The sequence below is a fragment of the Oenanthe melanoleuca genome, chromosome 9 (genome assembly GCF_029582105.1).
Source record: "Oenanthe melanoleuca isolate GR-GAL-2019-014 chromosome 9, OMel1.0, whole genome shotgun sequence".
NCBI classification, from domain to species: domain Eukaryota; kingdom Metazoa; phylum Chordata; class Aves; order Passeriformes; family Muscicapidae; genus Oenanthe; species Oenanthe melanoleuca.
Window position 1 is genome coordinate 1,647,008 of NC_079343.1, and position 24,877 is coordinate 1,671,884.

General features: G+C 44.3%; 1 protein-coding gene across 3 annotated transcripts in view; it reads left to right on the top strand.

Moving 5' to 3' along the window:
• The first annotated feature begins 390 nt into the window (after window positions 1-390).
• Window positions 391-24,877, top strand: part of LOC130256852 (glypican-5-like) — a 323,662-nt gene continuing 299,175 nt past the window's right edge. Inside the window, exons 1-2 of one of the 3 annotated variants that reach the window (XM_056498925.1) lie at window positions 391-704; window positions 22,618-22,779. In XM_056498925.1, the coding sequence (XP_056354900.1) occupies window positions 539-704; window positions 22,618-22,779 (328 nt within the window). In that variant the 5' untranslated portion in view covers window positions 391-538. The remainder of the gene's footprint in view (window positions 705-22,617; window positions 22,780-24,877) is intronic. The other 2 variants (XM_056498922.1, XM_056498924.1) reach the window with 2 other exon arrangements.

Here is a 24,877-nt window from a genome sequence, read left to right on the forward strand (position 1 = left end):
CAAATGGACAATTTATACCTGCATTTGGTGTATAAGGATATGCTTCCTGCGGTAAAGTTTCCATTCCCTGCAGGGACTGTTGGCTGGAGTTAACACTTGTCTCAGCCAGACCCTTGGGTGTCACCTGCCGGGGATGTGAGGAGCGGGGCAGGAGTGTGCACCTGCAGTGCCGAGGGGCTCTGCGCCTGCTGCTGTTCGCTCTCTGTACCTGTGCTCACCGACCAGCATCTCCCCTCTGGGGCGCTCCTGGCTGCCCTGCGCTGACCCGGCCGGCCCGCAGGGATGCTCAGAGCGAACTCCAGCGGCGCGGTCCCGCGGGGCCGGGCGGCAGCGGGACTGCCCCCGAGCGGGCTGCGGGCCGGCCCTCCCCCGCCGCGCTCGGGGGGCGGCAGCGCCCCTCGGGCCCCGCTGCGAGGGGCGGGGAGGGGCGGCGGCGGCCGCTCCCGCCGAGGAGGAGCGCGGGCGGCGGGCGGGGGCAGCGCTGCCGCCGCCGGGACCGGCTGAGGGCCCGCGCCCGCGGCCGTGGCCGGGCTGCGAGATGGCCGCCGGCGGGAGCCGCGCCGTCCTGGGGCTGTGGCTGCTGGCGGCGGGGCTGTGCGGCGCGGCGGCGGCGGGCAGGTCCCCCAGCTGCCACGAAGTGCGGACGGCGTTCCAGCTGCGGCAGATCGGGCCCCTCAAGCTGGTCCCCGACGTGCCCACGGCCGGTCAGTAGCGAGCCACCCGCGGGTGGCCGCGCCGCGACGGGCGGGCGGCGGCGCTGGGGCCGAGGGCTGAGGGCTGAGGGCGGAGGGCCGGGCTCGCCTCAGCCGGGCTCGGCGGGTAACGGGGCAGCGGGCAGCCGCTGGCTGGCAGCACTCACCCTTCCCAGGCTGGGCACGCTGTGCAGGTGCCGCAGCCGCGGGCTTCATCCCCGCCGTCCTGCCGAGCACCTGGGCAGCGCTCCGCGCGGCAGCTCCTCCGGCACAAGGAGCCGACAGCTCGGCAGGCTTGTCCTGCTGGCCAGGTGGGGGGAATTCATTTAAAGTTCATCTCGCGGATCAGTTCGTGAGCGCTGTCATAGGGAAAGGCGGAGGTGACACCTTGGAGGGATCCGGCCAACAGAACTTGGCTTTTGCTTAGTTAAGCAGTAAGTCTGCGGCACTTGGGAAAGTTGATGAGCGGAGTGTTGTTTCGTTTTGCCTTTTCAGAGTTCGGGAACAATGCCTGACAGCACTGAAAGGGGAAAGTAGCACATATAATGAGAATAGACTTTTAAAATTGCATATATTCTGCAACTGACCTGGTAAGGGGATGAAGCACTTCATAATTAAACTCTCATGACTGTATCGTATATCTGGATAATGAAGTCACATTCCTCACTTTTACGTGTTTTCCAGTCTAAACAATTCAGTGCATCTGTTTAAAGAAAATATTTACAGGCATTGGAATAAAGAAGAGACTATCTCCTAACACAATTTCTAGCTACCTCATGCTACTGCAATTGCCTGTAGGTGTGGGGTGGTGCAAGTTTCAATTTGTTTCATTATTTTTACTTTTTTTTTTTTTTTTTTTTTTTTTTTTTAAGAGCAGCTAATTCAAAGCCTGTGGTTTGATGGAAAGACTTCTCTTAGATGAGTTTTGGATATGTTTTCTGGCACGGGTTTCTGTCTTGGGGATTAAATTTGATAGGCCATTGGGCTGATCTCTTGTGGCTGTAATCGACTGCAGAGTGCTGGTGATCTTCACTTTGCATGAGGTAGTTGAGATGACACAGGGGTGTAGAGTTACCTGTGGAGGAGGAATCATTTGTCATTTTCTGGCAAGAAGAGATTTGCAGGAATGGTGACAGAGGCATCAGATGGTGGTTGTTTTGGAGAGCTAAAAGAGAGGCAAAACAGGCTTTCCATCCATTTTAATGTATGCTTAACCCTCTCTCCTGAGCTCTTCTTGGAAGAAGTTCCTCCAGCTTTAAACTGATGGATTTACATTATCTATAAAACTCTAGTGCTGTAGAGGAAACTTTCTCAAAGGAAAGAAGGAAGGTGCAGGTCCTGTGAGGCTGAAGAGAATCACAGAATCATGGAATGGTTTGGGTTGGGAGGGACCTTAAAGCTCATTGAATTCCAACCCTCCTGCTGTGGACAGTTTCATTGTCTTCTGTCCTATCCAGCTTCCCTGTTGGATAACAAGCTCTCAGAAAAGAAATGGCAAGAGAGCAGGTGAGGGAGGGTAATATGCTCTTAAATTTTAGCTCATAAAGGTTTCCTTTGAAGAGGGCTGGAGCAGAGCTGAGGCAGAGTGGTGCATATTGATCTTCCCTGTTCGTGCAGTATCGCTCTGCTCTGCCAAAGCTTGTGTGCTTTAATGATCCCTTGCTGGGCAGTAATGCCTCCTGTCTTGTGCCCTCTTTTAATTAAATACTGAAGTGTTTCCCAGCACTTTCATGGGCAGCTGTTATCAGTGAGTATATCTTAATATACACACATTTCTCCTAACACTGAGGCTCATTTTATTATGCATTTTAATGCCACACAAATGTGTTGAAGCACATCCCCTGGAGATGCTGGATGTCAGATAAAGTGGAAGACTGGTGGGTAGCTAGGGGTGACACTGGGGAGCAGAGTGCTCAGCTGAATTGAGCCCTGAGTGAAGTGCCAGGAGCTTCCTGCTCACTTCTGCTCCTGCCCTGCCCTGGGGTGCTCCTCAGTCACCTGCATGTTGGTTTTGGCTTCTTTTCTCTAAAAAATGAAACTTCTGCAGTTCTGTTGTCTGTGTACTAGATATTTTTAATCACCAGAGTGTTGAAAGCCCTTGGCTAATCTCAAGCCAGTTTTTGTAGGCTAATACAACAAATCTGGCAGAGGTTAAAGTCTAAATGATTATTAGGTTCTTAGACCCTTCAGGAAAATCAGCAGCTCAGTCAAGGAGAGACCCAACCCAGTGCCCAGGGAGGGACAGACAGACAGACAGATGTAAATTTTCTGTGTCCTCTTATGGGTGGTGCCCATTTCACCTGTAATCAAATGAAATACCTGGGAGAATTAGCCTACACCGTGCTGAGGCATTAGCTGTGGTTGCAGTGCTGAAGCTGTCAGCTGGTGGGTCTGGGATACAGCAGTGGATCCTGGATGTGACCTTGTAGGGGCTGGGAGCTGCTTCCCTGTGCTCACCTGCTCTGGAGCCAGAATTGCTGAGTGGGTGGGAGGGGGCTGTCAGCCCTCTAAAGTGAGGAAAGTTGGGCAGGATCTGCCAGCCTCCTGGGTAAAATGTAGTGGCAAAGGAGGAAGACTCCTAAGGGGAAAAAAAAAAAAAAGCTTTGGATTTTAAGGTGTGATGTGAGTCTAGCAGCAACTTGCCTGAAAACCGTAAACTAAATGAGTTTTTGGAGATGAGCAGGAGTTTTATTGTAAATTTCTCTTCCACAGCTTCCTCCAAAAGACACAAAGTATTTTTTCACTCTGAAGCCTAGTGCATTGATGAGTGCAGGGCTAAGGACATGTTTGGATATGGGATGGGTAAGACATGCAAACTGCAGGCATTTTTAAACAGCACATCTCCTTGGTCTGTCTGTAAGACTCTCTTCTCCTCTGGTGGAATCTGCACTTCTCTCTGGTACCCTGCTTTTTTGGAACAAATGGAATGTTTCAAGGGTAATTTGCTGCAAATAGCAAAGATTGGTCAGGTAAAGGTACTCCTGCCTTGGCTGTGATCCAGAGGAAGGGTTTCTTGTGCCTTCCCCAGACTGAGAAATGAGGTAATATGTCCCTGATTGTGTACTTTGGTTATCACAGACTGAGCTGGGATGTTTTTGTCGGAGCTCCTTGGTTGACATTTTGATGAGAGAGGATTCTAAGCTTCTCCAAGGGTGGAGGGCTGTGTCAGTCCTGCCAAGGGACTAAGCTTTTGGTTCCAGGGAGTCTGGATAGCTCCAAGCTGACGCGTGCTGCCCTTCTGGAATGGCTCCCAGGCAGGGGCTGTGTTGGCCGTGCCCTGCGAGCCCTGGGTTGTGTTACAGCCTCCTCTGCCCTGGCACGGGCTCTGGGAGGAGTTCTGGACACTCCCAGGTTTTTCTGGGACGTGGAGCATGGTGGTGCCTGCCTGTCACTGTTTTGCAGCTTCTCAGGAGGACTGAATGAACCCAGCTGAAGGCTGGGATGTGACATGACCACGTTCAGCAGTGGATTGTGCAGAACCAGAATAAAAGTCCTCTTGTGATTCCTTCGGTAATCATGTAACCACGAGATTGTCCTACTCATTCACATATGCTCAGTTCTCCCTCTGGATTGTTGACTAGTGTCTGAGCATGCAAAAACCCCAGTCTGTAAACATATGGTAAGGAGAGAGAGAGAAGAATTGGGCTGATTTTTGGGAGGCATGGAAAATATGTCATTTGTGAAAGAGCTTTAGGAACTCTTTACCTTGTAAATAATCTTCTTATGGAAAAACTACCAAAGGAATGATTAGCTTTATCTGGTCATACTGCTGGTTTACAAAGAGTGCAGAAGATGCCCAGGCTGTGCTCAGGAACTTGGTTCCAAAGAGCAGGTTTTGTTCTATTAAAAGCTGCTTTATTCTCCTGTCATCCTGCACCTTAAATCAGCAGGAGTGTTCATTACTGTGCATATATTTAATATCCCATTGTAGAGCTGGGTGTGCATTTAATTTATACATTAAAACTGTTTTGCTTTCTGAATTATGACAGACAAGTCCTGGATTCCCAGCAGAAGCCCCTTGCTGCATGTGGTACATGAATTACACTGGATCTCATCCCACCCCAGTCAGTGGCACAGTTCCCATGTGTGTTGAGAAAGGAGCATGAGCAGATCCCTATTTTGTATATGTCCAAGAATATCTATTAAATTGCTCATTTTCTTATGAAGTGGGTCACGCAGCACTTTCTTTTCCTGTGTTTCTTTTATTACTGCTCAGCTTTTCTGCCTTTCCTCTGGTGAAGGTGTAGTGCAGGAAGGCATTTTGCTCAGACTAACATTCTCCCAGTGTCAGCTGTGTGCCAGAGGAGACAGGGACTTGCTGTAATGGCTCTGAGAAGATTTTGCCCCATCAGAATGAGAGAGTAAAATCCTCTGGTGTGAGCTGCAGTTTGTACTTGGGAATTGTCCCCCTGCATGTGTGAGACTGCCTTCAGTAGGGTGGATGAAGGGTATATCTGGGAGGAAACACTGCTGGATGAACACAGTTCTGTTTATACAGAGGAATTATATAGGGTGGTTAAGATTGCTAAAAAGGCACAAAAATAGTCCTGTTTCTTTTTGAAACAAACCTGATTGTTATCCAAGTTTGAAATGTTCTTGGTATTACCTTCAGCTTGGTACAGTGGAAAGTGTTTTTCCTGTTACACTTTGTTTATGAGCACACAGGCTTCTTGGTGATTTATATCCCAGAGGGGGTGAGATACTTTTAGGAGAGGGTGGGCTGGTCCAATGTGAGATGGATTCTGTTCAATCTTTGTTCCTCTCTGAGTAGCCCAGAACAGTTGTGCCTCAGTTTCCCTGTCTACAGACTATATCATGGTGTATTACTGTGAGCAGCTTTACTGCTGAAAACCCACCATGAAAGGGTGGTAGATTGCAGCCAGAGAAAATATCACTGAGCTATACCTTCACTTCTCCAGGCTGACTTTCACTGATTCCTTTCCTCAGGTGAGGAAAAGGCCAGAAGTTATGTTGGTTTCTGAGCTGGAAGCTGAATTGAAAGCTGTCCTTCCTTCACGTTTCTCATACAGCCTCTGAGCAGTCAGGGGCTGTGCTCTGTGCTTGCTGAAATAGCTGTTCTGAGTAGAAGGAAAGCTTTGCTTTTGCAGCCTGCAGCTCCTCTGGAGTAAGAATCCTTCCTTCATTAATCTTTTCAGGATTTTATAGCACTCTTCAGCTCAGACTGTCACCAGAAGCGTTAACCTGAGGCTGGTGATGACTCTGGATACAGGCAAGGTCTCACCAGCAATAACATCTTTTTTCCCCTTCTTTTCCCATGTCTTAATATTCTGTTTGACACGGGACCAGCTGCCCCTCTGTAATGCTCTCTTGGGAGTAATCTATAGGCAGAAAAAATGTGTTTAAACTTACTTAATGCCTCATAAAGATGGAATTGCAGTTCCACTGCCAGATGGAAACCTGTAGTTTTCATATCCATGAGCCCCAAAAAACATTGTCCTTGGTGATTTGTATGAGCATTTGGTCCAGGTGAGAAGAAAAATGACTTAGTTACTCAGATCAGCCTTTCCTGTAATGTCTTGGGAAGGTATCCGAGAGTCAGCAGAGAACCTGCACTCCCCCAGCACACAATCTTCTTGTCAGACTGAGTCAAGCATTGCTACAATTCACATGGTCTAATTCATTCTCTGAGAAATCTCTGCTGGAAAGAGTATGTAACCATTTTTATTTTTAATGGTCAGCTCAAGATCTGGTGATTCTGGAGTTGAACTGGATCTTGGGATGGAAAACAAGCTTAATAAGAAATGACTCATTTTAAAATACTGGTGACTTCCAAGAGCTGCCTCTGGAATACCTTATGTGCTATCAGAAAATAATAGAAAAATAATGTTCCCACACCCCCAGGCCAGTGTGGCAGGTCTGAGCAGACAGTTCTTAACCAAAGGGCAGTACTAATAAAAAGGCACTAATGTGATAAGTGGAAACAAAGTTGGCACGATAATCGCTATATAAATCAATAAAATAAATAGATTAAAATAACTAAGAGCTTTTATAAGGATTAATCATGAAAATTGTCATAGCCTGAGGATCTGTAAAAAGCAAGGATATGTGTAAAATGCACCCTGGGTGGTGAAATGGGTTTGCTTTTAAATGGTATAAAACTAGAACTAGAGTTCCAAATACTGTAAAGTCTTTGTAATTGAATCTTTGTCCCATGAAAGCATAAAATGACATGATAAAGAGGCATATGTTTAATAATAGTTCAAATGCATACTCATCACGTACCAGTTTAGAGCATAGCTTTTGCTTCTAGGGGAAAATACAGATTTTGATGGATCAGAGTCAATTCCCAGACAGCAGCCAGGCCTGTGACAAAATTTATATGGAGTATATAAATCTGTTGACTAGGTATCATTATTTATCAGATGATAGGTTCGTCCTTATATCCATGAAAGGTGTTTGTGTTTTCACATACAAGGAACTTCTGAGCAGCACCAATGGATGAAATAAAGCATCTAGCTAATATTTAATGATTTATCTTAAGGATAGAATAAGATAGGGAGGCAAGCCTGTTTAAATCTTCTGCCAAGCAGTTAGCATTTAGTGTTTTGAGGCAGTATATTATCTGATGGCAAAACACAAAATATTGCTGCACAGTATCTTCTGTTTAGATAGACAAAAATAACCAGTGCCTCAGGCTAAGGGCAGGGTGCACAGGATTCCATAGCACAGGAGGACAAGGCTTTTTCTCCATTGGTGTCCATCCTGACCCAGAGTGATCTGGAGATCCAGGTGTGCTGGGGCCTGAGCCTGTCTGGACAGGGAACTGCCTGTGTTGTCTGTGGTGTAGCCATAGCAGGACTGTGCCAGCCTGCTCTGACACTTTTTTATTGCTGCATTTTGTCCCTTGCAACAGCTAAATATTTGTAATGGCAGTGCTGATGATGACACAATGAGCCCTGTGTGTCTGAGCTGCTGTAGCAGCACTGGTCTGTCAGAGCACCCTATGGGAGCACCTAAAGACCACGTTTGCCTCCTTGTTTCAGGATGTGGAATGGAGCTCGGGTGGCTTTGCTAATTCCGTGCTGAGCCCAGCAGTCTCGTGGTGCCTGCTGGAGGGGAAGCTGCACAGCTCAGTGGGGTGGCACCCAGAGGATCCCTGGGGGTCAGCAGTGCTCACTCCTGTCCAAGGTGCTGCCCACAGCTGACCCTGGCAGGCTGACAGATGAGTTTTATGGATTGCTTGCCTGTCCTGGACCCTCCTGGGGCTCTGTGCCGTTGTACTGCACCAAGCAGCTCAGCAGTGCTACACAGATGATTTATGATGGAGCAATCACAGCCTTGCCTTTTCTTATGGATGCACACTATGCATACACTTCCAGGAAAATAAATCTATCTATTTTAGTCTTTTCAGTACATCAGTTTTAAAGGAGGGTTATTAATTACCTTCTTAGTGTATTCATACATGCATGATTAATGAGTAAAGTTTTAACTTGTGAAATTTCACAGCACAAGCTTGAAAGAATTCAGAAGGAAATTAAGACAATGGAGGAATTTTGAGTATCACAGGTGATACCCTTACATTTATTTTGTGGACTCAGAAGTCTCAGGAGAGTATCATTGTTACATATCCTCAGGTTCTGTCTAGCATTTTGATAGCTAAAATATAGGAATAAAGAGCAAGTGTAGCCAGGCATAGGAACTTCAGGCCTGTAGAGGACAAAATTATTCCCCTAGAAGTTGTTTTTCCACTCTCTTATTTTGAAGTGTAGTTCTCAGCCTACTTTATGTGATTCTGTACTGTATTCTGCCTTTCTGAGTGTCTGTTAATACTGGTGACCAGCATATATATGTACTTAAATTAAACATATAGATTATTTTGGTCTTCTGATGGCTGTGCTTGCTTCCTGAGGTCACAGTCTTTGGCTCTGCAGAGTTCTTCCATCACATGGTGGATGTGGCAGGGTTCTGGAGCCCATCCTCCTGCGAGGAGCTCCTTGTGACAAAGAGCTCCTGCTCAGAGCACTGTCACCTCCTTTAAAAACAAACGAGAGACAAATTTCAGAGAGCTGCAGTTGCAAACCTGACAATATCAGACAGGTCATGGTAGCTTTGTTTGGCAGCTAGTTAAATTGGATAGTTGGGCACATCCCTAGATGTTAATGGTTAAATGTATTCATTGTTCCAACAAGGGCCCTATTCATGAGGGGACTATTCTGTGCTCGTTATGCATGCATAATTCTCATTAATGCTCCTGGGGGTTAAGGGTGTATAGTGAGGAGGGAAAATGAAGCTGATGTTGACACATCCATGTGTGCACTAAGAGAAGAGGTTTTGTAACACAGGAGAAAATGATTGTGTTTCCACAGGTCCCTTAACTTTAAGGAAAACTTTAAGTCTTTGCTTTAAAGAGGGGGTGAGAAAGGGGAGAAAGTGACACTTGCATAAGCACCTACTTCCTTGCACTCCATACTTCATCAATGATCAGAAATATTACACCAGTGCCATTATTGTAGAAGCTTTTGAAAGTAACAAAGTGCTTGGAAATTCAGGGTTCCTGTTTGGGTATCACAACAATGACTGAATCTTTAACTTCTAGCAAAAAAACTTTTGCAAACTTTTGACTCAACATTAATCAGGGTGACGAGATTTTCTGATTTATTATACAATCTGGGTGTTTCCATAGAAAACCTTCAGATTAAGATTCCTCACTCTTAGGTGCACATCAAAGTCGTGTAAAAGCCATAAAGAGGCTCAGCACTGCCTAAGAAAGCCTTTCAAGTTCCAGCAAGTGCTTGAACTACTGAGGGTTTTGAAGTGCTCTAATCTCTGACATGGGTGACGTGCTAGGCTAGCACTTTTTTGTTTTGTCACAAATCATCCATGCACATAGTGCAAAGGGACCCTGACAAAGTCATTTTACTTTTGAAAAGGGCTGCTTTTTTTCCCTACCATTATGTCTCCCATTCACATCTACATGTTTGCTTCCACTTTGTTCAGGTCTAAGTAGCAGGGCATTTGCATAGTCTTCCCTTTGTTCTCGGTAAATATGGAGTAAAATGAGCAAGATCCGTGCTGTGAAATTAAAGCTCTACTCTTGAGAGATCTTAAGGGCTAAATCCTCACAAAAGGTACAGCAACATAGTGCCAAAGGAGCTGGTGTCCAGGAGCAGCTTGCTCTGAGTGTTTGTGCTAGGAAATGTGAATAAAGGGAAACTAATCTGTTGAAAACTGGATGTAATTAGAAAAATACACTGCTGAGAGCTGCTGAAAGATTAGAATAACAGAAAATAGTACTGAAAGAGACCTGAAGTGATCATCTGGTCCATTCCCTCTACTTGTGGCCAGAATAAACTGTTGAAATCAGTGAGAGAAGATCACAGCCTTTTTCATCTGTTTGTTCCAGTGCTTAATTACCCTACTGCATAGGCTTTTTCCTAATGCAAAACCTAACTCTTCCTTGCTAAAATACAGCATTATCCTATTCTTAGGACCTTCTTCTTTGCACTAACACTCATGTGACAACTGGTCTGGTTTGTTCTGCTCTGAAACAATGCTCTGTGCTTTTGCACTGCTCCCAGAGCAATAAGCTCGTTGGTGTAAATGAATCTAAACTAAAATTGGATCCCATGCACCTGGAATGAATGAAGTGAATTCCAGATGTGATGACTCATTAAGGGTTGTAACTTGGTGTTTGAGTCCTAAGAATAAGTTCCTTCCTCCTTTATAAATAGAAGAATTGTGAAGAAGGAGCAAACAGGGTGTTGGGATATCAAATCCCATGATCAGGAAGGTGAAATAACAAATAAACAGATTTATCACGCAGTGGTGGATGCAGGAGCATGCAGAAAAAGCAGTTTTCAAGTGATCAAACTTTGAGCAGCAGTCGAGTTGCAAGGCTGCTAGTGGGAAACTGCATTATTGTAGTAAGGCATGGAGATACCTAAAGATATGTGGGGGATTTGCTTCTAACTTAAATACAATATTCACTCTAGATTTTGCTGGTGGTGGATAGTTCACTGTATTGCAGGTGTTTAAGTGAGGTGGCAATTAGGCTACTGAAAAGAGAAGACATTGATCAAAATTTTGAGTCTTGCAAATAGATGTGGGGTTTCCAGAGCAAATATGAGGATCTCTGATTTTTCAGGTTGAGGGGAGCTCTAGTCCTTAACCCTCTGTTTTTCAGTGTTTCACTGTTTTGGGGTGTTAATTCTTGAGCAATGTTTTATTGTTACTGATGTAGGGAAATTATTCTTCATGGCTGAAAAGGGCTCAAAGATGAGGGTTAAGTTCACATCCCCAGATTGGGGATTTGGTCATGCTTCAGATCCCTGTCATACAATCCTGTGCTGCCAGCAATGTAGCCATCCCTGGCATGATGCTGTGCCCAAATTCAGATCATTCTCTACTGCTCCAGGTCAGAGCTTGTGTCTTGTCTTCCCAAAGCATGTCTGTCTGTCAGCAGAGTGCTGCATGGCTTTACATGGCTTATCCTGGACCCTCTCAGAGGGTAAAATCATGGAATGGTTTGGGTTGGAAGGGACCCTAAAGATCATCTTGTTCCAACCCAGGGACACTTTCCTCTATCCCAAGTTGCTCCAAGTCCTGCCCAGCCTGGCTTTGAACACTTCCAAGGATGGAACATCCATAACTTCTCTGAGTAACCTGTTCCAGAGCCTCACCACCCTCACAGCAGAAATTTTCTTCCTCATACCTAATCTAAACCCACTCTAAGTTTGAATCTGCTCCCCCTTGTCCTGTCATTCCATGCTCTTGGCAATAATTCCTCTCAATTTTTTTGGTAGGTTCCTCTCAGGTACTGTAAGGCTGTAATTAGACCACCCTGAAGCCTTCCCTTCTGCAGGCTGAACAATCCCAATTCACTCAGGCTCTCCTTGTAGGAGAGGTGCTCCATCTCTCTAATCAAACCCCAAACCATCATGTTCTGTGTTCCTGCTCCATTGTCCTTCCACAAGGAAACACAAAAAAGTGGGTACTGGAAGGCTGGAGTGATGTTTTTAGAAGCAGGGGTTTTCTAGGTAATACTTGGGGAGCAGCACCCAGGGGTTTACATGGTTGCCCTGTGATGGTGATGAAAATATTCCCTCCCTGCAACTCACAAGAAGATCCAGCTTTGAGAAGTGCAGTGTTCCTTCTCTTTTTACATGAGTGGTTAGAAGGAGTGGTGTAATGAGTGTGAAGGCAAGAGAACAAAACATCTGTAGAAAAACCACTGGCTTCCCAAAACAGAATAGGGCTTTTTAAAAAAGGAATTGGAAGCACAGGTCTCAGAGAAAGGCTTTCAGACTTCTGCTCTGAGAAGACTTGACTTTAATCTCCTAATCCTAGTTTTGAAGTTTGGGAAAAAATATATCTGTTATCATTTGGAGCAGCCCAAAGTTGTATTTGGCTAAAGCATTGCATTTTCAGTTTCAAACTGCAATAATCAAATTTACTCTTTCTAATCTGGTTTGCCTTAGATATGTCAGGAAATCTAAACATTTGCATTCCCCAAAAAGCAGCTGTGGTTTGGCTGTACCTGCTTGGGATCTAAAGCTTGCTGGCAGCTTCCCCCTTGCTGCTAACAGACCTGCTGTGCCTTCTCTGATAGAAACAAACCCCAACTGGGATGAAAAGTGTCAGTGTCATTTGTTGGCAGGGCTGTTGGCTTAGATTTGCAAAGTTTGTTCTAAGTCACTGTCACAGGTGCCAAAACATGAGCTGAGCAGCGAGGGCTGCCTGGGGCCAGCTTGTGTCAGCCTGGCTGCTGTGTCTTGGTGGCTGCCATCCCCTGCCCAGCCCTGGCTCTTCCAAAGCAGATTGAGCAGAGCCAGCACTGCCTGCCCCCGTGTCCAGCTGGCTGCAGGCTGCTCTGTGACACAGGGGCTGTGCTGGCCACCCCAGAGCTCCAGGAGTGCTGGTAGCACTGAGTGGAACAGCACAAGTGAGAAGGGAAGGATAATCAGCTCAGTGTGCTCTGAAGGTGCCTTGCTGGAGTGCTGTCAGGGAAGAAACATGATTTCTTAATTTATATGACAGGTGCAGAGATCCAAATCTAAAGCAGGTCTTAGGAAAACACTGAACATGCACATAGCAGAGGGCACTCTCCACTAGGAATTGCTTACTAATCTTATCAAACTAATGGACGAGATCTTCCTCTTTTCCATGTCTGAAACCTAAGGGAATGGCCTAAGGTCAAATGTGCATTTTAGTATTGCCTCATGTAGAGCCCATCAGAGGTTTCCACACAGGGTTTTGAAAGTTGTTTGTCTTCCATTGCTTTTCATTGAGTGCATGCAGCTAAAAATCACTTGTCTGAAATTAAATTACTCCAAGGTAATTAAGGTGTTTCTAAATCATAACTATTTGTAGGTTCATTTTTCTCTTAATTTTGATTTTTCTTTTTAAGGGCAGGTTTCCTCAGGTTTCCTGGCTGTGGTCCCTGTTCCAGGATCTACTCAAGAGTTTTACCCAAAGCTCTCTGGGTACAGAGCTGTGTTAGTCCCAAACTGCTAACTCCCCACATGCAGCCCAGCACAGGGCTGTATCTGACTGTATTTAATTGTATTTTGTATGACTTGATGGCACTGGGTGTCTCCATTGACATCAGGGGTGCTGAACCAAGCTCTCTTATATTTTTACCTTTCCTCTTTCCTGCACACATGGTCTGGAGTGGGAGAAGTGATTTTTTTAGGTTCAGCCTAGACCATCAAAGCAGGCTCCTGGTGTCTTGTAGGTGGCCTGTGGGGCTGTCAGCTGGTTCCTCTGCATGGCTGTGCTGAGTGAGTGTCCCTCTGCAGTTAGTCATGTGTCTTGGGCTCTTTCCTGTCTCTCCTGCTGTGGGATGCCTCCCAATGCTTGTGGGTCCCATTTGTGGCATCAAATTCCAGTGTGACATCAGTGACAGCAGTGGCATTGTCTGCATAAAGAACCACAGAAAGGGAAGGAGATGCAGAGACCTTGTGATGCTGTAGTCTTGCTGCAGCCTGTTTTAATTAATTACTGTGTCATGGCTGATGAAGTTGAAGAATTGGCCCTGGTGAGGGGTGTCTTGTGTAGTGAGCAGTTGCTTAGTTTTGGTTCAGCTCTTCCTTTTGTGTACATAGTATCCAGAGTGCTGGATGCTTTTTAAAAAATTCTTGAGTATTTTACCTAGGATTTTACCATTTTCCTCTTTCTTCTCCTTAAAAATAAATAATGAAAGTGAGAATGGGATGCTAAAGAAATATGTTCAAATGCTGGTAAAAATTGATCAAAATCAGCCATTTCTCTTTTTTAAGTCCTACACAAAAATGAAGTTACAGGCTTACAGGATAAGCTCATTAAAAGCAGTAGGATTTGGGTTGTAAAATTAATACTTAGGCAAGACTAGTAGTGTTAAAGAACAGAATGCAGTTTTCTGAGCACTTGGCTTCATGCATGGCTTTCAAGTGAGATGGCAAAAACAGAAGTACTCAAATTTTGGGAGGAAAGGGAGTATTGAGGCATTGCTATTCCTCTCCTCTCCGTGGTTCAAATGTCCAATAGTCCCTTGGTTCCTTTAGATTTATCTTTGCTTTTGTTTCTTCTTCCACTCTAACCTTCTTACAGATTTTTATGTTGACAGATAAAATGAAGAATAATAGGAAATACATTTTGTCGTGAAGCTGTATCTTTGAAATTTTCTCTGCTTTTTTTTTTTTTTTTTTTAATATGGATATTACCATGGCAGGTAAAGCATATTAGCAAAAATAAAAAGTTCTAAAGTTGGTAAAACAGTTCTAAACGTCTAAATTATCATTAGGATTTGAAGTTGAGATGAATGAGGTGATTCACACCTCTCATAAAGAATTTTATGTCCTCCCTGTAAGACCAGATAGGCAGGCTATGTGATTTGCATCCAGAGGGTGTTTTTCCCTGACTGTACTACTTCCCTCATTTAACACAATTCGGTTTTGTAAACTGTGTTTCAGTTTAGGCTTCCCGCCTCTTGTGGTTTCAGTGTTTCATTTTTCAAGTAGGGCAAGGTTCTGTGGCAGTGAAATGCTGTCCCCCCTGGAGAGAGCAGAAATGCAGCTGCTAGTTCATTGTTGTCCGTGGATGGTATGGAGTAGGAAGATTTACTGGACTCCTCTAGAAAATATTTTGTATGTGTTTATGATTTTTTTTGTTGTTGTTGGTGGAGAAAATGTATGGGACTTACTGCTTGGAATGTGATGAGACACAATGAAAGATGAGTCATAATAGACTCCAAATTAATGAAACTTCTTGTAATTTTTCTCTCACCTCTGCCTTCAGTTCTTCATATTGTCCCAGGAAGGAGTTGGCATTGCAGTAAATGTAGAAACCTCCTTGCTGAAGATCCACTGGTCTCTACCAACCTAAGTTGTTCTATAATGTACTTTATTTGCATCAGTCTTCATGCTTTTGTATCAACTCTAGGAGAAAAAAGGATGGGTCCTTGAGAGTATAAATGTGTGGTTAGCAAGCTCTTAACAGTCCCAGTCCTGCTGCCTCCCAGATAGATCCACATTCAAAGAGTATCTCACACTGGGCTCATGGGAAGTTATTAAATGTTATTAAATCAGCATTAAAGAATTTATCATCCTTCTAAAGAAGTGCAAGGCATGGAGGAGTGGCCACAGTGCAAACTCTGGACATGGCAGGCAGTGCTTGGCTGCTGCACCTGCAGGTACCAGGCAGGAGTTTCTGTTCAGCTGTTAAATTAAGTGGAATTCTGTAAGATGGGTTTTGTGCTTTCCTACTGAAATTTTGCTCGTTCTGAGGTTAGAGCTGGTGTGGGGAAGACCAGAGGGAGGAGGGGGTGAGCTGTGGGAGGTTAATCACTCTTTGTTCCTTCAGGAGTCTGTTTACCAGCAGTAGCATTATGACCATTTGGCATTGATAGCCCAGCACCCTGCTGACAATAAGGCTGTTCTGGGAAACACTGGAGAATCTCCAGTTGTAGGTGCTTTGAAGATGTGTTACAGGGCTTTTTGTTCCTGTGTGTGAGTTCCATCCTCTGTTCCTTCTGCCAGAGGTCTGGTAACAGGCATGAGACCAGGAACAGTGACCACAGCTGCCTTCTTAGCTCTTTGCCTTCAGCCTCCTGGGTACTGCCAGACTTTCTAAGGAGCAGCCTGGAAAACTGAGGAGTGACATGGGGAGATCTCTCCCTGCAGCAGCTGCTGCTCCTTGCAGGGAAGCTGTGATCCATGGGCTGGAAATGTGTTCAGCTGCTCTGCTGCTTCACGATGTCCCACAGAAAATCAAAGGAAGGCAAGGAGAAGAGGAGCTGAGGGGCCAGGGAGGATTAACAGATGGGAATCTTGTCTGAGGAGAGTGAGGAGAGGGACTTGGAGGAGTGAAGGGAGTTCCTGGTTTATGCCTGTGTAGGTTCCAGTGAGTTGCAGGGACATTCAGTTTAGGGAACTCTGATGCTTTTTTTGCTCACTGGGTCCAAGCACAAGACAGGTTCTGTGGGGCACAAGCCAAGTGAAAATCCTACCAGGCAGTGACCTGTGGGAAAGGGCAGAAGGTGCTTTGGGAATATTACCAAAAATCAAAATACAAGAGCAGTGAGAACCAGGCAAACAGCAGAGGGAAACAGGAAAAACTTGAACAAAATGCACCCAGCAACAGGCCTAACAACATTTCATTGTGCAGATGCTGCCCTTAAGAGCTGAGTATTGGAAGAGTTCCTGCTCTGGAAGCTGATCAGGGCTGGTGCCTGGTGGTCCCCAGCTGTCCTGCAAGCTGTGGCACTTGCTGCCAGCTCTCTGGAGTCATGACAGCTAGTGCTTCTTGCTGTCCCCCTGCTGTCCCACTCCAGGTTTCCACCACCCTTAGATCTGCAGGTTTAATTCCAGTGCAGTCAAGTGGTTCTTCTGTTTTGTGGGGTTTTACATTTTTTGTTTTCATGTCTGCTCAAGAACTCTTGAGCAAATGCAGGCTGTTTGACTTGACAGAGTTGGAAGTAGCTACACTTGCTAGTTGTTATGCTTCCATGTTACTTAAGTTGTGATTGATAAAACTTGAGGTGTTTGTCATTTAGCCTTGATTGTTTCAACTGGAATAGCACATCTGGTCACAGCCTTACTCATGTTTAAGTGCATTTCAAAAAAACAGTGAGAATGCAAAGTCTACTGATCAAGTTAAACAGTATCTCTGGTAATGTGAAATTATTAATTATGAAAGAAGGGATGGGGGAAAGGAAATTTTCATAACTTGTGTTTTCCAAACTGCACTTGTAAGATTTCATGCTGGATGTATACATGTTGTCGAGTTGCACGTAGATGGATGGGATAAATTCAGGTTCTGCTTTGGTACTTCTTGAGCTTTTTGCTTTCAAGTGACTTTTTAATGTGCTGTTTGTCTGTGTGATCTTTATATTAATACTGATAGTAGGATTATTTTAACAAAACAGAGGAAAGACTTAGAAACAGATTGGAAAGTGTTTTCTGCCTTTTCAAAAACGTGTGTGGGAGGGCTTGACTCCAGTGTACCTGAGGCAGGAGGAAAAGACACCTCAGTCTGACTTAGAGTCTGCTGCCTGGAGCTTGCTGGCTTTTACCCCTAGCCCAGAGAGCAGGTTTATTGGGTTAGTTGCTATTTTATGTCCCAGAGCACTGGTGCACTGGCTTGTTGATTTTTGTGCAGATTCCTGGCACTACTTCAAGCATAGCAGCTACCATATTTTACACACTGACAAATAAAATAGTAGCTGTTTGACTCTGCACGTTGAGTTGATGAGTTGAAGATGCTTTTCTTGTCTTTCTAGCTGAAAACATTTTATTGCTTGCAGTGGGCCTGAGCTGTGGTGTGAGGCTGTGCTCTCTGCTAGGTAAGGATGGCCAGTGGATGAGTTTCTTGACAGCAGCCTTGCAGGTGAAGGTGCTGATGGTTTTAGCACTGCTGGGGCACAGGAACTGCATGAAAAAAGAACCTCCCAAACTTGGGGCAGCCTACAGTGGCTGGATTGCTTTTTCTTGATGTTACTGTGCTGGTGTGGGCTCTGCTTATGCCCCAAGTAGTTGCAGGGAGAGCCCTGGTTGGAAATATCTCCTTTTTAATTCGATATGGCCTCCTCCCCTGAATTAGTTTGTGTTTAATTGCTGAATTTTCCTCAAGCTGAGGCTGCAGCTATTCCAGACAGATGAGTCTCAAGAAGGATGAAGTGTTGGCTCCTGTTCAGCTGGGCCAGACATAATGCAAGGTACTTTTGGCACCTTTCTCTGTGTTACTAAGGCATAATCATTCTTGGAGTCTTTGAAGATATTTGTACAACCTTAAAATCTTGGGCTTTGGGCTAAAGCTTTGTTTGGAAATACTGTTGAAATGTTTGTCAAAATACAAAGGCAAAAACTGTCAGAAGACAGATTGCACTGAGCTCACCCTCTGATCATGCTTGCTCAGGACTCTTCTGTGCAGTGGAAATTAGAGGCTCAGCTTGTTTGAAAAAAATAAATCAGCCTGTCTTTGAAAAAGTTGGTGCAGGTAGATCAGTTACTGTGTGTTTGGCTTTCTAGTTTCAGAGTTTCTTACAGTGTGCACAACATTTTAAAGACAGAACTGTTAAACTACATGGTCAGCTATTAAAATGAATATACATTCAGCTTTTGGAAGAAGTTAATTTTATTTGCTAAACAGGCCTCTCTGCTTTTGGGAAGTGATACTGATTCAGCTAGTTTTAATGGCCAAAGTCTTAGACTTTGTTTGTACCAAAGCTCAAAATGAAGTCCCAAACTTTTTGATTCAAGACTAAAAGTTCTGCAAGCAACACACAACAAAATGCTCCACAGGTGATTTGGATAGAGCTGGCCAGATGGATGTCAGGTAAGGATACATAGTTTTCTGTGCACTAAGCACATAAAGTAATTTATAATTGTGACAGAGAAGTGTCTGAAGGTGATGTCTTTGGCAGGTATTAATTGCTTTGGGCTTGCACAGTAGTTTTCAACAGGGATCATTGATGAATTCCAAAACACACATGCTTTAAGCTGACTTACTTTTATCCCTGCACTTTGAATGTGTCTGTTTCTCAAAGTGGAGCAAGGTACTTTATCCTGTTTTTTACAATAACAGTAAGGGTTTAAATTCTGTCATTTTTCTCACTTTAAAAAATAAGCTAGGCCACAGTTTTAACCAGTACTCAAGGGAAAAAGACTTGAATGAAAAAATTATATACATAATCAGCAGAGTAATCCATACATCTGATCTGAAGCAGAAAATTAATTTGTTTTAGGAAAGCTATAAACCTTTTGGAATTGAAGCCCAGGCATGTGGAGTTGAAAGTGTTGTGCTCTGTCAGTAAGTTAATGCATAAAAACATGAACTGTGGGAAATGAGAGGTGCCTTGCATTTGGGTTCTTTGCATGTGTGGCATAAAGTCTAGCAGAGAACTCCCATCATGGTCAGGGCTGGAACATGTGGGAATTGACAGGTGGGTTGTTCAGTTGTAGGAAGATTAAGATTAAGAGATATAATACTGCTGTCTTCAGCTACCTTTAGGAGAAAATAGGGAAAGTTGAGTCAGCTTCTTGCAGGTACATGGCTGTATGCTGAAAAACCACAGATGTGAATTGGAACATGGGAAATTAGATAGAAATTTTTAATTTACTTATTTTACCATGAGTGTAGTCAAATACTGAAACGTGTTCTTAGAAGTAGTGGTATTGTTCATCTTTGTAGATGCTTAAAAAGTGACTGGATAAAGCTCTTCTGTAGTTAGATCTGCTTTAAGGGGGAGGCTGAGGTAGAGACTCCTCACAAATTACTAGTTAGGAAATGAGAGGCAGCTTGGGGAAAGCTGGCAAGCAAGTCCTAGAGGGAAATTAGCAGAGTGAAATCCTGAAATGATGCTGTTGCTAACTTCTGTCTTTCAGGAGCCGTGCTTTCTCTCTGGTTACTGAAGGCCTTTGTTCCTCACAACAGGGAGGAGTTTGCCCTTGAGGCTGTGTCCCATGGCTGGTGGGCAGCACGCTGAGCAGGGCTGACAGGGTGCTCTGTGTCTGGGGGGCTCAGCCCCTCTGCCACTGCTCCTCCCCTCTTCCCATTGCAGAGGGCATTTTTCATCAGGATGAAAGAGATGAGACAAACTAAAATTAGTATCAGAGTTATTAGAGACATTAAGATATTGCTAATGAGTTCTAATTTAATCTCGGCACCCAGGCATATATAGCAGCAAAACCTTTTATTAGGTTTCTATAATTGTGTTAAAAGTGATACCCTGAGGCTGATACTGGAGCAGTGAAATTGCCAGGCTGTGTGCATGACAGCACTGACCTGCCAGTCCTTGTGAGGAGAGCAGGGCTTGCTCTTTGCTGGGCTGTCAGTGCTCTGTGTTTTACATCAGGCTCCTGAGCTGTCAGGGGCTTAGTGCTGTTTCTATTTAGGAGTGCCTTCTGTGTCATTTTGGCTCTGCACCAACAATTCCCAGTCTTCAGGCTCAGGAGCATTCCTGGGGGGAGATGGCTGGGTGGGGAATCCAGGAGTGCAGTTCAGCTGAGATATCTGTATCCTTCAAGCTTTCTGCAGGAAAAGCAGGTTCCCATATGCCCCAGTTCACAGGGGAATGCCACGGGTTGCCTCCTAGCCAGGGCCAGCACAGAGTCAGCGTGGAGCACCTGCGATCTCAAACCTTTCTTGGTGCAGGTCTGAGCTTTGCTAAAGCCCATCAAACAGAACTGCAGAGTGCTGCTGTAAGGAGAAGGGCTCTGGGTATCAGCATTTTGATTTACAGCCCCTCTGCTCAGACACCTCTTCCCCAGCCGAGTTTCTCTGCAGTCTGGATTACAATTTCACTCGTGCTTTGGTGGTGCCAGCTCAGAGCAGTGGTCCTTCCCTGACCCCCAGTTCCTTGTGACAGGACAAACGTGCTCAGGGGATGAACTGGATCAGGGAACCCATCCAATTTAAAATTAGCCTGGCCAAGAAGCTAATTTCAACCTGGGAAGGCTTCTGTGGCAGCCGAGTGTGCCCAGCCAGTGACGAGTGCAGCCCTCCCACTGCTGCTCTGGCAGGGCCTTCAGAGGGCTTGGGCTTCACACATGCCTTGGGGTGACTTCATCATGCTTGTATCCAAGCATCATATCAAGCATCCAGGCAGAAAAACCAATATCAACTGCTAAGAAGTAAAAAAACATTGCCACTCAAATACAAAAAGTCCATCATGTAAATACCCATATCCCTAATTTACCCTAAACCAAAAAGAGCACTGCAGTGGGGAAAGCTGTTTCCCATCTCTGAGATTAGACTGAAGTGTGAAACAAATCCATCTCCAAACTGGTCTCCTGATTCAGCTCAGTCTGTGACAACATCAGTTGTTGTTTGCAAATTTATATGAAAATGTAGTGAATTGAAATATTTTACTTAGGTTTTGACCTTCTTGACATAAATTAGCTGAGCTTTCAAATAAGAGTTGCTATAAACTGGAAGCAACATTTTCAAGTCAAATGAGATGTTTCAGCTAAATCAGTGTTTTTTGGTTTTTTCCCTGGTGAGGGGGATCCATTGAGGCTCCTCCCTGCGGGTTTGGTCTCAGTGAGCTGGTGACCTGGAGCTGCTCTGAGCAGAGCCTGGTCCTTTGGGGATGCCTACTGATTTTTCAGAGTGCATCATCCTCTTTTTTAATCACTGTCAGTGATGTGGAACATTGCTGTGCATTAACCTGCAAGGCCAGGTAGTGCAGGTGGTAGTTCATTAATATTTCCATCCCAAGGTCTGGTCTGGGTTCTCTGCAGTGGCCCTGGTGAGAAATCCTGTGGAGGAATTGTAGCTCTTGAAGATTCTTGGGGGACTCAGGGCTGTTTTCACCCACGTGTGCCCTCCAGCCCTGTTGGTACTGTGTGGGGAGGGATTGCCAGTGGTGTTTGCAGCGCTTGGAAGCAGAGACCCCCTTGGACATAGAGAGGGGCAGTGTGGGGACACAGCAGCTCCAGTTCAAATGGCCCACACAGCCAGCTGTGGGGTGTGGATGGGGAGCTTGGCCACCTGTGTGGCACTGGCCTTCCTGGGAAAGGCTTTCTCCTTCCCAGAGCCTTCCCAGAGGGATGGGGTGGAGGTGAACACTGTGGCCCCTTTCCCTCTCCATTCTGCCTTGAGGTGGAGGGAAGGAAGCCCCTGACACACTTGATACTGTGGGACTTTGGTGTTTATATGTGCCCCTGGTTTTGGATTTGCTTGCTTAACAGTCTCTTGCTTTTTTTCCCTCCCCTTCCAAAAACATATGGAGAGTCAGAAAATACTCACCTGCAGTCTGTACCAGATCCTTTCTGGCACCTGCACATCCCGTGGTGTAGAACAAACAGACCCTGAGTGTGTCCATCACAATTCTGTGGTGTAGGTTTCCTTGTCAAAGTTACTAAACTTACTGAAACACATACAAGATGGAATGATTTAAAAAAAAAATAAAAACATTCTACAAGAATGAAGTTTTAAATCAGCTTTCAACTTTCTCTGTAGTTGCAAGGTGAGAGTGATTGCAGTGCCTTTAAATTTTTTTTTTTTTTTTTTTTGGTGAGCTGCCTGGGAACTCAGATCTTTTTAAGAAGGTTCCCCTAGTGTAAGAGGTGAATAGGTGATTCCTTGAGGCACAGTGTGGGTGTATTGGACCCTAATTTGAGGCATGGTTGTCACTCACAAGTTCAAGTTTTGATACCTTTAATGCAAGGTGTACAGTGGAAATACTGCCCCTTTGGTGAATCTGATGATGATTCTGTTGTGCCTCTGACTGTGTTCAGGTAGCTTTTGTGCCCAGTGTTCTTAGCAGTGTACAAGAACTTACCAGCTGATAATGTCATGTTCTTCAAATGAAATAATCACAACTTTGTGTCCTTCTGACAGCAGCTGAATTTCACATTGTCATTCCTTGTGGGTTTTGTCTTGTTTCAAAATTTAGAATGTGGTGTTTCTGATGTTAAGATGCATTGCTTTTGTGGTGTAAGTTCAAGGATTTTCTAATTTTTGTGTTTTTCTTGTTTGCTTCAAGAGTCAGATTTACAGATCTGTCAACACAGGGCACCAACATGTTGCACCAAAAAAATGGAAGAAAGCTACCAGGCAGCTGTTCGAAGGGAGAGGACTCAGAGCATCCAGGCACTGAACTTTGAGCTGAAGTACATGATTGTTGGTCACATCACAGCTTTTCAAGGTAGGAAACTCTGAATAGTTTATATAATATCCTCTGCAATCCAAAGGAAAGCTCCTGTCTTTCCTTTTCCATTCTCTTGCATTGTGTGCTGTTGTCACTGCCTTATGGTTTGTTTCCCAGTTCTCTGATGATTGTGCTTTGGGATAAAGGTGATGGCACTTAATCTTGACTGGTATGCTAAGCATCTTGCTAAATCTAATTAGGGATAGGTTTAAGCTGAGACCTTCTTTCTGGGTTTAGTGTGTATTTTTAAGGCTTTTTCAAGTGTCTTTTCAGTGCTTTTTGATATTCTCTTGTGTTGCCAAACCATTTACAGGTGTTGAACATGAAATGAAGATGCATTTGTTTCATAGGTCTCTAACTGATAGGTCACATGAGAATGCAGCTCTTGCTGCATAACAAAATGCAAGAACACCTTGCTCTAACAGACACATATCAGACTGTTTAGTTCCTTCATACAGATGGTTATTGTGCTGTTACAGGCAGGAAAATGCTTGAGTAGAATAGTGCATTGTAGTGTTGAGTACTGGAGGCTTCTCTCTAGAAGGGCATTTAAACATAGGCTGTGAACTTTAAACTTGTGAGAGCTGAGTGATTCAGTCAGTGAAAGAGTGATGAATCCAGCTTACTGACCTCTGTGGGCCTAATTATCTGCTTAATTTTAACTCTGCTTTGCTGTGTTCAGTGCTGAGCACCCTCATGGAATGGGTTCTGAAATGAAGCCAGTAGTTACTAAAATACCAAGTGTTGAGGCCTGGATGATTAAGCCTATTGTTAGAAGGCAGGTTTTATCAGTAGTGTCTTTTTTTGTCTGGTTTCTCCCATTTGAGTGAAAATACTATAAATAAAAGATGTGACTGACAGTTAATAAGAGTGTATTATCTAAAATTGACAATAAATGATGGAAGTCTGGAAGAGATGTGAAGGGACAAGAAAAAAAAATTTCTTCTGCTTTTGGTTTTTTATATCTTTCCTTTTTTACCCATGAGTGAGAAATGGCATTTTGGTTTATTTTACAATTAATTTTTGAAAAGTTTGATATCCCCTTTCATTAAAAAATCAGCTTGGAGGGCACTTCAGAGGAGCACAGTAGTGAAAGGGTGGCTGTTGGCATTGTTAAATGCTGGTTATTCATTCAAGCAATCTTTCAGTATTATGACTGAATAAAGGTAAGGTCAGAATAGATTAACCTACCAGCCCCTTTAGGTCAAGCCAGAGGCTTTATTGTCCATTGCTGATGAACCCTTTTGATGGAATGAAAGCAGTAGTTGGATATTTCACACAGTTCAAATTTACAAGCATTTTCTGGAAGTGGGTAAATAGGTTGTTTGTTGTGACTTGCTGTGGCTGCCTTCTGTCTGCATTAGGTGGGAACACTTGAAAAATGTAACTTTGCTGGCTTGCATTGGGAACTGCCTTTGTCCTTTGGTTTTGTCCCAGGTGTCAGAGAAAAGCCTCTCTTTATCTTGTGCTGGATAAACATTCTGTTGCTAAGAGTGGTGCTGTGTGAGACATTTACTGAGAGAGAAGATCTTTGCATTGAATTAACTCTGTCCTTTCGGTCTGTTTTCACTTGTTGCTGTTTTGAATGATAAAGTGAGTGTGCTAACAGCACATTCTGCAGTCTGAGGAAAGGAAACCCTGATCTTAGAAGCTTTCAGAGGCTTTTTAGATTTCATGTTTCTTCAGAGAAAGCTGACTCAGACTTACTGAAAAATAGCTTTATTCATTTGTACAGAGTGGTGTTTACTTGTACAATTTTCATGCACAATTTACTTTTATATATACACATTTTTAGTACTGTTAGTTTAGTCAAAGCAAAGCAGTAGTTGGCCTTGCTGCCTGCTTCTGAGGAAAGGAAATCTTAGCTGCTTTTTAGGCACTTTAAGCAGACAGTACTGTTAATATTACACCAATACTGATGAAATAATTTTCAATAGTGCTGTGGTGTAAGAAATGGATTTTCAGTAGTCCATCTCTGAGAACATAGTGGTGGGAGTTAAATTGCATTGGGAAAAAGAGAGAACTTTTTTGGAAGGGGAGACACCCAAAGAGAATTTGGTTTGGTTTCCTTTTAAGTTACCATCTCCTTCTATTC